Here is a 14,435-nt window from a genome sequence, read left to right as displayed (position 1 = left end):
ACCCTGTCTGTAGTCCACTCTGTAGTCTCATTCAATGTCCCACCCACAGCATTATCTGATTGGGTTTTATATACTGCTAGGTAGCGTAATCTATAATGACACATCATTATTGATTTACATTTTGCATTAAGAGGACAATTCACCTGAAAAAACCCAAAATACATATTTTTCCCCTGGCCTGTAGGTCTATTTATCCGTCTAGATTTTTTTGGCATGAGTTGCAGAGTTTTGGAGATAGAGACTCAGCTTGTGGTCCTCAAAGCACCAAAAAATACATTTGAAAAACTTCCAAACCAGTGTCTCTTTCTTTCTATTAGAAAGAAATAGTTCTGGTGGATTCTGTTGCAGAATGAAAGTAAGAAACCAGGTCATGATTTCTGGGAAGAGACACTGCTGTTGAGATTTTCAAATGTAGTTTTTGGGTTCTTTGAGCACAACAGGACAAGTACTATGTAGTTCCATTATATTGGAGAGAACACAGACATCTCTACAGCCGCTATCTCCAAAACTAACACTTAACAGTGCAACTCACACCAAACAGTCTGGATAAATAGCACCACAAGCTAGAGGAGAAATGTGTATTTTTCATTTCGGGGTGAACTGTCCCTTTAATAATCTGAACAAAAGCTAACAAAAGCTATCAACTAAATGTCATCTAGTGGAGTAAAAAGTACAATATTTGCCTCCAAAATGTTGTAAAGTGGAATTGTCAAGTAGCAGAAAATGATTTCTCTGAATTTGACACCAAGATTTTCACTTTCACTCTGTTATCCATCTCCTTGATTACTAAAAATTGGTATTAGCTCTGAAAAAAATCAGTCAGTGCCTATTCAGAATCTAAGTCTATTATTCCCTTGAAATAAAAAAGCTACTTGCAGTGCAGCGTTACTGATTATTATCTATTCTGGCCACAGCGACAGGTGGGCATAATTACCAACTACTGGACTGACTCTGGTCATAAGATTAAAACTTAGAAATATCTGGTTGTAAATGTGTCTCCTTTAGTGGGAGTTTGGCATTGTCTCAAGGTTATAAAATATTTATTAAAAGGGCAAATAATGGAGGTGGTTGGAGTGCAGTAGATGAAACAGAGCTACGACAAGCACAGATCGGATATTAGATGAAGAGACGGGAGGGCTCACCGGCAGACTGGATGGCCGGGCCTGCATGCTGTCTTCCTGACTGCTCTTGTTGGAAGCCATGGGCTGGTTGGAAGGAGGAGCGCTGGACTGGGAGCTAAAGGAATCCTGGGAGAGTTCCTGATTATGGGGACAAGAAGGAGACGATACAGTGGATTCCACACATGCAAAAAGTACCGGACACATAGATACAAGTGATGATATAATGTAGTTTGCCTTAGGAGCGACTCTGATTTGAATACTTACTGTGTGACATGTCTACGTCGCGGGAAAAGTTGCCGCTTACTTTACAGCTTAGTAGCTCGCTTGAGGCTTCATCCTCATTTTATTTGTGTTCAACCTTTACTGAGGGACAAAGTTTCTCTCCTGTGTGATGTACAAGTTGTTGTGTTGTGTGTTCTAAATCCTGTCGTTCTTACTACTCATTTAACAGACAGGAACCTCTTTAATTAAGTAGATAATTAAACTTTAATTAAGCAACAAGTTAGCCCTTGATGGCTTTCATCAAAGGTTCATTCAAACCCTCCTATAGCTGCTTCACAGTAAAAGCCTTCCAGATATTCACCCCTTTATTGTACCCGCTCTGTTAAAGGGACAGTCCAACACAAAAATATGTATTTTCCCTCTGGCCTGTAGTGCTATTTATCCATCTAGGCATTTTTTTGTGTGAGTCACACTGGTTTGGAGATATTAACCGTAGAGATGTCTGTGACTTCTCTCCAATATAACTGGACTAAATGGCACTCGGCTTGTGGTCCTCAAAGCACCAAATATTTTCGAAGTTCAAAACCAGAGTCTCTTTTCAAAATCATGACCCGGTTTCATGTAGGAACTACTTTCTTTCTGTATTTGAATTAACTGGAATTACTTTCTTTTCTACCAGTAAGACATTAGTTCCAACATCAAACTTTTATTTCATTAATTAAGGGTTACACTAACTGGCTAGCCTAGTTAGTAGGGCTAAACTTTTGAATAAAGAGGGAAAGATAAGTTCTACAACTTTATTTTTATTTTCATATTAATTATGCTGTGATTTCTGCAGGGGTTTTTATGAAACAAAAGAGATTTTCTTAAGTCTGTAGAATATGATACAGGAATATATGATATTGAACATGCAGGCTGCACATCTCTGCAGCACAACAATATTTAATGTAAAAAATGGTATTCTGACAAACATTTCACCTTTAACAAATATTGCGCCTCTTACAATTTGAGAAGACAGCAACTACAGTCCAGTAAACATAAAGAGCATGTGTCCGCTCAGGACTCCCCTGCTGCAGACAGTAATAGAAACACAGACGGACCCGGCACATCACAATACAGCTAACAGAGTAGTGTGTGGTGTTTTTACCTGTGGAGGAGGTGGGAACCTCTGATATGGTGACTGTTGCTGTTGTTGTTGTTGTTGTTGTTGTTGTTGCTGCTGCTGTTGCTGTTGTTGTTGCTGTTGTTGTTGTTGTTGTTGTTGTTGTTGCTGTTGCTGCTGCTGTTGCAGGGGGGGTGTCTGGGAGTATGGTGACGGTTGACCCTGCTGGCCATGACCTGGAGGTTGCTGGGCTTGAGGAGGTGGACCTCCTGGTTGTTGCTGTTGCTGCGGTTGCTGTTGTTGTTGTTGTTGTTGTGGGGGTCCTTGCTGCTGCTGTTGCTGCTGCTGCTGTGGGGTTGGCTGCTGCTGTGGTGGCGGCTGCCCTGGTCCAGGGGGTTGTGGGTAGCCAGGCTGGCCCTGAGAGCCCTGCTGACTTTGAGGACCTGGTCCCTGCTGCGGCTGCGGCTGCTGCTGCTGCTGAGGCGGCTGCTGCTGCTGCTGCTGGGGTGGGACGTAGGGTGGCTGTCCTGGCTGGGACTGCGGGGGCTGGCTGTATGGAGGCTGACCCGGCGCAGGCCCGTGGGGTCCTTGGGATTGTTGGTAGGGGGGTCCTGACTGCCCGTGTTGGCCAGGAGGCTGTGAGGGGTGGCCCTGCTGCGGGTAGGGAGTTCCAGAGCTGCCCTGGGGTTGGCCAGGGTACGGAGGCTGCTGCTGGCCGGGGTGAGGCGGAGGTCCATGCTGACCGTAATAGCTCTGACTCTGCTGGCCGTAACCGCCTGGCCCCTGCTGTCCATAGGCTGACATCTAGATGTGAACACAGAATGATTGGTCAGGATCAGCGATTAGTTCACTTTAAAGGGATAGTTTGAATCATCTGAAGCAAAATTTTATTGTATGCTAGGAATGCACAATATGGATATTTTTTTCAGCTGATACAATAATCAATAATTTCACATTTTTGTATTTAAAAATTGATAAGATGTGTACGATATAGTGAACAGAGATGGATTCTCTGACTCTTCCAACTCTGACATCACTACTACAACAAAGAACAATTTTGACTCTTCAAATGTTCATGTAGTTTTTCAAGTAAAGTTCATTGAAGAAAAAAAAAAAAAATGTATACACACACACACATATATATATATATATATATATATATATATATATATATATATATATATATACATACATATATATATATATACATATATATATATATATATATATTTACTTTTGGCTTTTAAAGCACGTTTTGCCTAAAAAAGCAAATTCATGGTTTTGACACAATGTGTCAAACCAGATTTTACTATAGCTGATACTGATCGGCTAATATCAGCCTGTACGGATTGACTGATGTAGGTGTGATCGGCCAATATCTGCCAATAAATGATCTATCACACATGCCCACTGTACACTATATTTGGAATATTTCCACTGCTTTACCTTACTGTTGGACAGCCTTTTCCGACGGGAAACTGCTGTTATATAAGCTCTCTACAAACAAACCAAACTCCATAAGCGAAATCAGTCATTTTCCCATTTATCACAGTCATTTATCACAGATTACAGGAGTTGTTGATCTACAGCTGCCTCGATCTGTTTGTTGTTTCACTTAACGTGTCACTGGTGTGTTTTAAAGGGTTGGTCACACAAACACAAACAACAAAATGGAGAAGTTGCAGGACAGCACCTCCAGTGTTCTGCAAGGCAAAATTGCAGTTTTTTCTTAAAGGTGTCTGGTGGCTTTTGACAGAGCGATATCTGGCTTATATAATGGCAATTTCTCATCAAAAAAGGCTGTCTGATAGCAAGGTAAAGAGGTGAAAATATTCAAAATATAGCATACATTTAAAGCTATAAATTGATATTGATTTCTTAAGGTGGCTGAAGTATATTTTGTTGCTGACCCTGTTCACAGCAGTTCATTGCTTAGCTTCCATGCCGTTTCTCCAAACTGGGGGCATATCAACTGCCATCTACTACAGGTAATACACTGACTATCCATAAGTACCTCATACAACCCCACTTCAAATAATCTGAATTATCCCTTTAAAAAGGCGAAGAACACTCAGATATGAGAGTAAATATAACCCAGTACAACTGAATTGCCTGTGAACATAACAGCTTTCTTCAGTTCAACTAAGATTTTACTATAGGTTTACTATCCTGAGCCCCTCTGAGGAATATCAATCACTACCTGAATACAGTCTGTGCGCTGACAGGATCTTTTCTAAAGATGTAAAAAAAAAATATATAAAAATAACCAAATATCCACAGTCACCTCTTTGATTTTTTTTCCCACTATTCATTCTCAGCGGAGTAATCAGAGCATCTCTTCATCTCACTCAAAGATTAAAAGGGAAAGACAACTGTTCTCTGTGTCTGTAAGAGAGAGGAGTGTGTTCCTTGCTATAAAACTGATCAGTCAAAGCGCATAAGAAAAACCATCTAAGTGTAGGAATTCAGCCGTGTATCGCTTTAAATTACAGCCGTGAAAATAAAAATTGAGTTTTGACTTCATCTCCTTGAACTTCAATATGAGGCTTTTCATATTCCACCCGATCCTGTGCGCGGAAAGCCTTTCAATACAGCGTTTTCGTTTCATTACCCTCAAGGAGCACGGAAGGAGAAAACCCTGACCTTGTGAGGAAACACAGTAATAAAAAAGAAGAGATGGAAAAAAAAAAAGCCACGTGTTGTTTTGGGAAGGTTCAGAGCTACTTGAGAAAAGAAAATAAGAGATAGTAAAAGAATTGCCGCACATTTTAAAACAACATTCATGAAGTGGCTATATTGTATGTGTCTGACAAAGGGAGGGAAGCCGTTTTCTTCTCTGCAGGGCACTTATCGAGTCCACGGTCAGACACCAGGCAGGCCGGTATGAGATAATCACACCACACAATGGGCACAAGACCACAGACAGCGGACGTGGAAGAAAAGGCTTCACTCGACGGGATTCCCTGCATGCATTTCTCTGTTAAGACGCACTGCCTCGCTGAGAGAGTTCAAGAAGGGTCTTATTCCTAGCTAAGAGTAAGTAGCTATGACAAACTGGATGTTTGCTGTTTTCAATTGGACGACGCTGTCGGAAAACGCTGCCCACTGTGCCCCTGCACAGTCGAGTTGAATTTGCCCCAACTTTTGCTTTCGAGCATGAAAATAAACCAGACAGGGAAATAATGATGGATTGCTCTCTTTGAGTCTGTTTCTTCGGTCTATTTTTGGACTAAATTTTCAGTTGGCTCTTGAATAACCTTTGTTGGCCGGATCATCTACGATCAATGGGGGCACGGATGGGAATCTTTAGGAATCCTACGGGTTCAATTCAAATGTGATCCTGGCCGTCATTCTCGACTTACAAAATAGAAAGCGGTGCACTATATTGAGGCTCTTACTCCACTGAAATGCAATATGAAATATAACAGGCGGTAGATGGCATTAATTTGGAAACATAAGAATAATGGGGTGGAACCCTCTGCTGTGTAGTTAAGAACGTTAGAGGACTTGTTATAGGCTTATTTTCAACATCGATTGATCATCAATCAGTGTTCTCCAAAGCCAAGCCCAAATGTCTCGTTTTGCCCAAAAATATTCAGCTTCCTGTCACAAAGGACTAAAAAAAACAAGGAATCTTTGCATTTTAGAAGCTTGAATCTGAGAATTTTCTTTAAAAAAAAATGTATTTTAAAAAATTGCTCAAATCGATTAATTAATTTATTTTATTTTATTAATTTCATAATTGATTAAGCAATTGATTGTTGTAGACGTGACATAAAGTTATCTCTCAGGGAATTTTTCATATAGAGCAGGTCAAGACCGTACTCTTCATTATGTTTACAGAGAACTTAGAGTTCCCACCATGACCAAGCTCTTGGCGAAAAACAGGCAGAACAGGCAGAAATTTCGACCAAAACCAGGCTCAGGGTGAAGGAGAGACTGCTACAATGTCAGTACCAGGGAAAGATAAAAAATTGACTTTAATTTATTTTAACTTTATTAACAAACACAAAGCTTATTAATGAAATGTAAAAGAAGGGGGTAGGACTTGATAAGTATTTACTTCTTCCTACTCCCTTTTCAGACATTATGTATATTATACAAATGTTTATTTACTTTATTTAAAGGTGTGATTTTATGGAGGATATATGTGGGACTACCAGGAGCACTACCTTCAGACAGAGCCATGTTAGCAGTGTACACATAATTGCCAAAATGTCAAACTATTGCTTCAGATACAGCTACATTCATCAACTGCATCTCTAGTTAGCTATACAGAATTAACCCTACCTTTTCAGATTGGAGCTGTTACATCCTCACTTATCTGGATCATCATTACAAACTGTAAACAAGTAACTGCCTTTGAACTTCTGCAAATTTCCCCTCAACTGACATCCAATGACTCCACTTTTCGACTGTATGCTACCACTGCCACCATTCCTGCAACAGCAAGTCCACAGACCAAATAAACGCTCTACTGCCTCAACTAAGAGGAATGTAAAAAAAACTTATTAACCTGTAGTCCGGACTTCAAACCGTGCCATGCACCATGACTAAGTACCACAAACTCTCAAAATGCCCCTGCTGAATGACTTCACCTCGGGCAGGAGGTCTTTCATTTTTAATAATTTACTGGTTTCACCTGGTTTTGACTTTTTACTAACAACACAGATGTGGCCTGGGTCTGGTGATGCAAGCCTCTGCTCATCATTTTCTCTGCTCACCCAGCAGCACCAAAGGTTTTGTGCGTGGCGGTTTGGAAGTTCTTTTTAAAAAAAAAAAACAGTGCTGCCCTCTCTGACGTGGCACTGAGCAGGAAAAACCCCATTCACTTTTTCTTTTTCTTTTTTTTTTTTTTGAAATACGCTGCCCTCACAACCCCAACAGTAGTTCCTTATCTGAGTTTACATCCACGAGACAGTGACTTAATATTTGGTCATTTCAACACTCATGTTGATGATTGTTCAGATAGCTTTGACTTTCTAAACATGACACAATCTTTTAACCTTGGCCAACATATCTGTGGACCCAGACATAACCCTGGTCACATGCTGCACTTTGTACTGGATGCCCACAATGCTCATCATAAATCCACTGACTTAAATATTCTAGTTAAGATTTAGAAATAAACATTGCATTTGTCAATCCTTCCAAAAATGTCACAATTTCACTTAAAAAAAAAATCACAAAAAATTTGCGATCACCACACTGACGTGGTAAGCACCCTTCACTTGTTAACGTCATTTATACAGGTGGTACAAAGACTAGTTAAAGGGATTGTTTCCTTAGTCAGTGTAGTGCAACCCCAGTTTGGAGAAGCAACAGGAATACCGGTGCAGGAAGCTGAGCAATGAACAGGGTCAACAGCAAAACTTATTTCAGCCACATTCAAATTCAATTCAGTTCAAATGTAAGCTGTATTTCCAATATTTTCACTGCATTACTTTAACATCGGACAGTCTTTTCTGACGGGAAACCACAATAATATAAGTCAAATCTCCAAACCAACATAACTCCTTCAACAAAAACAGTAATTTTATCTTAAAAATACCCCCCAAAATTTCAAGGCTCTCTCTCTTAAAATGCCTTTGTTGTCACTGAATGGTCATGTTAGATGTTAAAACAAACAAACTCCAACATGTTTCAGCATAATGCCATCGTCCCTGAGTTTGTTTTAAGGTCTAACATGACCATGCCTTGACAATAAAGGCATTTCACTTGTTTAAAAGTCTCTTTTGAGTCCTGGAAGCGCTCCTACCCCAAAAAATTTTTGGAATAATTTTACCTTGTAAAACACTGGAGGTGTCTGTCTACTGCTATGTCGATCGATTAGTTTGTTGGTGCTATTATGTGACTTCAATGAATCCGAACAAAGCCTTTAAAGCTCTGAAGTCACACAATAACATAAACAAACTAACCAATCAGACCAGCAGCAGATCAGCAACTTCAACTTCTGTAAGGTAGAATTTCAGTTTAAGCCAAAGGAGTCTGGTGGTAAAGTGCTGAAAATATTACAAATATAGTGTACATTTAAAATGATAGATTTTTTAGGTGGCTAATACACGTTTCCCTGCTGACCCTGTCCACAGCAGTACATCACTTTACTTCTACACCAATACTCCTGCTGCTTCTCCAAACTGGGGACGTGCTGACCACCTTCTACTATAAGTAATACACTGATTATGGACTACTTCAAACAATCCAAACTACCCCTTTAGATTGACAATATTGTGTTGAAGTTTTGATTGAAGACTCTGAGTCTTCAAACATTTGTCCTTTTAATCCAAACTGTAACTTCAAAGAGAGGTTTTGCAGGAAAAGTCATCTGAATCAATAATTACTGACCTGCTGTCCATACTGCATGCTGCCCATAGCGCCTGGTGTTCGGCCCTGCATCCCCATAGGATACCTCTGAGGGCCCGGAGGTCCGTAGCCCTGCCCTGGGTAAGAGCCTCCTTGCTGGGGTCCGGGCCCTGTGGGAGGCCCTTGCTGCTGCTGGGAGTAGGGGTTGGGCCCTCCGTACGGCTGGCCGCGCATCTTCCCTACCTGGTCCATCGGGCTTGGAGGCTGGAGGACAGAGAACATAGAGACGATTTCTATGTGCTGGAGCGGTGGATGGATGGATCATACTGTATGACTTCAGAGATAATTGTCTGTCGTTCACTCACGGTTTTGGGGTTGATGGTTATGGTGTGTTGACTGTGCAGTCACACACCCTATAACAGGCTATAACAAGCTCTATAATGATGCAACTGATTGTTCAGACTCCAGTGATGATGTGACAGGAAAATGTAGCCCAGTTCAAATATAGCCTGAGCTATTTTGGAACCTTTTAGTGGGTTTTTCTTGAAAAAGCATTACTCAGCAATGAGCACAAATGATAACTCCGCCATTGCAGTGTGTCGTGCGAGCATCATCTCATAAACCAGTCACAGTATAATCAAGCAAATATAGAACAAAAAACAGAAGGGGGAGGGAAAAAACAGTAGTGGATTTACTTTCCTACTAGAAAGGGAAAAAATTGGCCATGAATGAATGAATGAGCCCACTATATCCGCCAGGAGCGTTTCCCTGCCCAGGAGATCATTGTGCCAGTGGGTGGATACTGTTACGGCGGAGACGTCGGGGAGTGTTTCTATGAAAATAAGCTTAAGGAAGTGGAAGTGTCTGCGGTGGCTGGAGCCGGGCCCACCCCTCAGCTGGAGCAACGTCAGGACGGACGCAGGCCGGGGTTTGGTGGTGGTAGTGGGGGCGGGGGCTGACCTTGGCCTGCTTGGACTCAGTGGAGATCCACATGGCCCGGGCAGGCGATGTTACTACTGGGCCAGACTGCCTTTTTTTTGGCTGGAGAGCCCAGTGGAGGAGGAAGAGAAGGAGGGGGCTCATAATGAGGTAGCCTCGCCTGTCAACAGCTGGAGCCAAGGTCATAAAGCGTCTGATGCTGTGTGTGTACATAAGAGATGAGCTCGGTGGAATCCCCCCAAAACGCAACGCTCCTCCGATGCAACAAAAGATAACTACAATTTAAAAAAATGGAATTCCACTGAACTAGAAATGAGCTGGTCAACACAACATTGTATGCTGGCGCGATCCAGTGCCATCAACTCATCACACCGCTGGCAGCCCCTGTGTACTCCCATCAAACCCACCGCAGCGGCGTCTGAAAGTATGAGCCACAATGGGGGCTTTGAAGTAGCAACACCTCCTGGCCTGCTGACCTCGGGCAGCAGACACAAAGCTTTCATTGCTTCCCACGGTTATTAATCTGTGTGTGTGTGTTTTTTTTTCCTCCCCCGAAAACCTCTTTTCCTTGGTTAAGGGAGACAACCACCGGGGCTATTTATAGCCAGCGAGACGGAGAGGGCAGTCTGCCGAAAATGTAACAGGTCCCAGCTGCACTGCTGTTTGAACCTGGGCCAGGCCTTGCTCTTCCTGGGCTTTAATAAAGCAGCAGGCTTTGGCACTCTATGAATGACAGTGCTGCAATGAGAAAGACGAGGTCGGGCGGGGGGGGTGCCTCAGCAGGAGACTGCTGTGTGTGAAAATATATGGATGTGTGTGTGTTTGGAGGGGGCTATCCTGTAGGTGCTGGAGGAGAAATCAACAGGCAGTTGGGACGGTCAACCCACATTATGCAAGATAACATATTCCACTCCAGGTTTTCCCTCTAGCCTCCCCCAGGCCACACTCTCCTGAGCTCCTCCAGGTTCAGGAGAGTATGTGTGTGTTATGTTGCATGTGTGGAGGGGGAAGGTGGGGGGGAGTGTTACTACGCTCCCCAGGGTCATTACCGACCGCACCGTGGGGGGAAGAGGTAACAGGTCCCGGTAGGCGCTCTCCTATGACCTCTAATGCACTTTTAACCTCAGTCTGCCAGGAAGGACACCACCCCTCTCCCCCTCCCCTCCCTCCACCTGACACGATGATCTGCACAAACCTAAAGATGACTGGTGGGAAACAGTGAAGTGGGCACCGCAGTGTTGCTGTCTTTCGATCCATTCCAGACAGGTATGTTTGTCCAATTATGGCAAACAACAAGAGAAATCTTCACATTCCCACTAACAAAGCTGAAATATGCTATAGCTCCTTCCTAATGAGCTGCTTAAGCAGTTAGACAGAGCCTCCTGTGTCATCCGTAAAGTGTGCCACCGAGGCCCGAATCAGCCGCTAACGTCCTCCAATCCACATGAAAAATGACTAGTATGCTAACAAAGTACAGAGCAGCAACACTAAAGGTAAAATCTATTTCTCATTTAGACAAAATCTCCCAGCGACGACCAGGGCCATAAAACAATCAACCCTTTTTCCTCGCCAATTTCGGTCGATATTTTCACCGGTGGGGAGAATATTTCTACACCAGCCCTGTGTGTGTACCCGCTTTTCCATTAAGGAGCCTGACAAGCTCAGGCGCCCAGCTCAGCAGGGAGAGAGCTGGAAAAGTACAGCTCGACTACAATCAGGGTTTTCCAGCTCCCTGAGCCACGTGGAGGATCAGTGCTGACGTCCTCAAAACAACACACACACACACACACACACACACACACACACACACACACACACACACACACACACACGGCTCACTCTCTCTCTCTCCCTCTCACTCTGTCATGTCTCATTTAACAACCGCACTAAAGACAGAGGTAGTGGTCACTTGGCCAGGTAACCAGATAGCAAAGATAAGTCTGCACTGTGCACACAAGTGTTAGTCTAATATGTACCTGCAGAAATCTAAACTATATTTTAAATAAGAAGGTGACACAATTACTAGGGTTGCACAATTAATCCAAAGTGCAATATCCAAATCACAGACAGCATTTTTTTCAGAAAAATGAAAGAAAAATGTGACAAAACAGTATAATAATAAAATACTTCAGTGCTGTAGAGATGTCCTGGCCTATAAATCTTGTTCTCCAGAGATAAGTTAACATTGTTTTCATTTGGAACTGCAAATACTCGCCGATAGTAAAGCAATCAGCAAATAGAGCTGCAACTATTGATTAGTTAATTTGTCCAGAAAGTGGTGAAAAATGTTGATCACTGTTCCACAAAGCCAAATGAGACGTCCTCAAATGTCTTGTTTTGTTCACAACTCAAAGATATTCAGTTTACTATCATAGAGGAGTAAAGAAACCAAAAAATATTTACAGTTGAGAAGCTGAAATCAGAGACTTTGGACATTTTTCTTAAAAAAAAACCAAAAAAAAAAACGATTCAGTATGATTAAGCGATTATCAAAGTAGTTGCTGGTTAATTTAATAGCTGACAACAACTAGATAATCCACTAATAAATGCTGCCGTTTCAGCAACTATTTTGTTAATCTTTCAACTGTTTTTCAAGTGAACAAGCCAAACATTCTGCATTTCCAGCTTCTCAATAGGGAGGGATTTCCTCTTGTCTTTGGTTTATATCACTGTAAATTGAGTATCCACAGGTTTTGGACTTTTGGTGGGATAAATATAGCATTTGAAAATGTCACAGTGGGTTCCAGAAAAAAAAGAAATCAGCAGATCAATCAATTAAGAAAATAATCATCAGTTGCAGCCCATTTTCATATTTCTGGCTATCATACTAATCCTAAGTAATTGGTAAATAGCTTTAATGGAAAGAAATTATCCTTCACAGGACCAGCCTAACCCTCATCCTCCCCTTCCAAGTGTGCAGGAGAAACTACGGTGGCCATGAAACTCATAACAGCCTCCTTGGAAGAGGAGCCACATGTCTTTAAATATAAACATCTCATTCTATGGTGACAAGTGGCAGTGGTGCTTATTTTCAGGTGACGATTTGCTAAACATACTTATGAATACTGTACTCCATTTTACAAGCTGCCTCATCGCAAGCTTCATCACTGGAACTACTAAAATCCCCCAAACATCACTGTGGAATAACCCAGTATTCAGCAAAATGCCAATATGTGCACAACAAATGCCTGTGGCCTAATACCATGCTCAATATTAAGCAATAACATGTCATAACGGCTTTATAACTACGTGGTCTGCAATCCAGCACAAATCCAAGGGAATCCAGGAAGTTAAACCTGCTCGAGATGTCTTGTTTTTTCCTCCTCGACCTCATTCGATCATGTTAACACATCTGTGCGCTGCACACTGGGAGAGAGCTGTGGCCAGTCTGCTGCTTGGGCCTTCATTGATCTGTTTACCAGCATTTTCCTCGCATTGCTTAAGTTGTTCACATCTGACACACCATTATACATCCTGCAAGATCCCAGAGAGCTTTGGCTGAGGCCTTTGTGAGCGTTTGTGTGTGTATGTGTGTGCTTTAACTACACTACACAACTTCTGCTGCATCTTGTGTATAGAGGTCAGGGGCTGCCATAGAAGGCTCTGTTCCTCTTTCTCTTCGTTAGAATGAGTAGCTCTTAAAAAGGACGACGCCAAGGCTGGAGCACTGCTGCTGTTGAGTAAAGACCTTGAACATCTGAATTTATTTTCCCACGTTTTTAGAGTCTGAGCTGAGAGTTTAATCATAACCAAACTATGATTAAAACTAGTGGTACTTTAAATATTACAGGTGCAAGGCTGAGAAAATATGCCAACAGAAGGGATTAACATTCAATATTAAAATGTTCCCACACTGATAAAACCTTCAATAAAATTGTCAAACTTATTATTTGCTTGCTTGGAAATCAGCAAGGTTCAAGGCCTGGCACAGAAAGTGATTTGTTTTTTGGTGTATCAGAGGAAAATTTCAGGGGATAGAGGTGCTGAGGGCAAGATGGACACAGTGGAAAGACGATAAGGCATGCAACACTGGTGAGGAGAATGCAAGTTTGACTCCTGGTGCTTTGAAACACAAATGACTGCAATCAAAGTGTGACAGGGTGACCTCCCAACCGCCACATGCTGGTAGAGATTGGCCTTAGAATTTGATCGTTTAGTAAAGTTCACTTGAATTACAAGTGATGGATAGAGATGTTCCGATACAGTTTTTCCTTCTCGTTACAGATTCCAAGACCTGAGCCTGGAAAATCGGCCAATACAGAGAACGGATACAATACCATATTGAATATTTCTAACCCTGTATGGATGTGATTTGACTGTTGTATGACCTGGCTCTGGTTAAACCCTTTGTAAAACATGAACAAATACAGAAAATAAATGCCACAGAGCAGGACTTTATCATCCTGCAGAAAAATGGCACACAAGAAGTAGCTGTGTCCCATTGTAGGGTTAATAAATTACATGGTATCAGATGGCTGCATGGACTTGCATACTTGCTGATACCAATACCAGCATTTTAGGCAGTACTGGAGGAATTTTCTGATACTGGTTTCATGCAAAATTAAGGTGACATTATGTGATGTCAAATGACACGTTTATTATTGTACTTATGAAAACTTAAATTCAACAGGAGCTTATGGTGGCTAATATTAACTAATATTAGCAAACCTTTAATTAGATTGCCAACAATCCTCTATTGTAGCTAGTGCTACGCTACGTTTTGGCAATAATCTGGCCATATGAGATGT

General features: G+C 41.9%; 1 protein-coding gene across 1 annotated transcript in view; it reads right to left on the bottom strand.

Annotated features, from left to right (window-relative positions):
• Positions 1–14,435, bottom strand: part of arid1ab (AT-rich interactive domain 1Ab) — an 81,707-nt gene that overhangs the window by 40,285 nt on the left and 26,987 nt on the right. Inside the window, exons 2-4 of the mRNA XM_084739149.1 lie at positions 8,791–9,012; positions 2,491–3,249; positions 1,143–1,259 (exon numbers count right to left, since the gene is read on the bottom strand). Of these exons, the coding sequence (XP_084595275.1) occupies positions 1,143–1,259; positions 2,491–3,249; positions 8,791–9,012 (1,098 nt within the window). The remainder of the gene's footprint in view (positions 1–1,142; positions 1,260–2,490; positions 3,250–8,790; positions 9,013–14,435) is intronic.

Source organism: Lutjanus erythropterus, chromosome 16, assembly GCF_056507025.1.
Source record: "Lutjanus erythropterus isolate fLutEry1 chromosome 16, fLutEry1.hap2, whole genome shotgun sequence".
Lineage (NCBI taxonomy): Eukaryota > Metazoa > Chordata > Actinopteri > Lutjaniformes > Lutjanidae > Lutjanus > Lutjanus erythropterus.
Note: the sequence above shows the minus strand (reverse complement) of the source record. Positions and strands in the feature narration are given on the sequence as shown.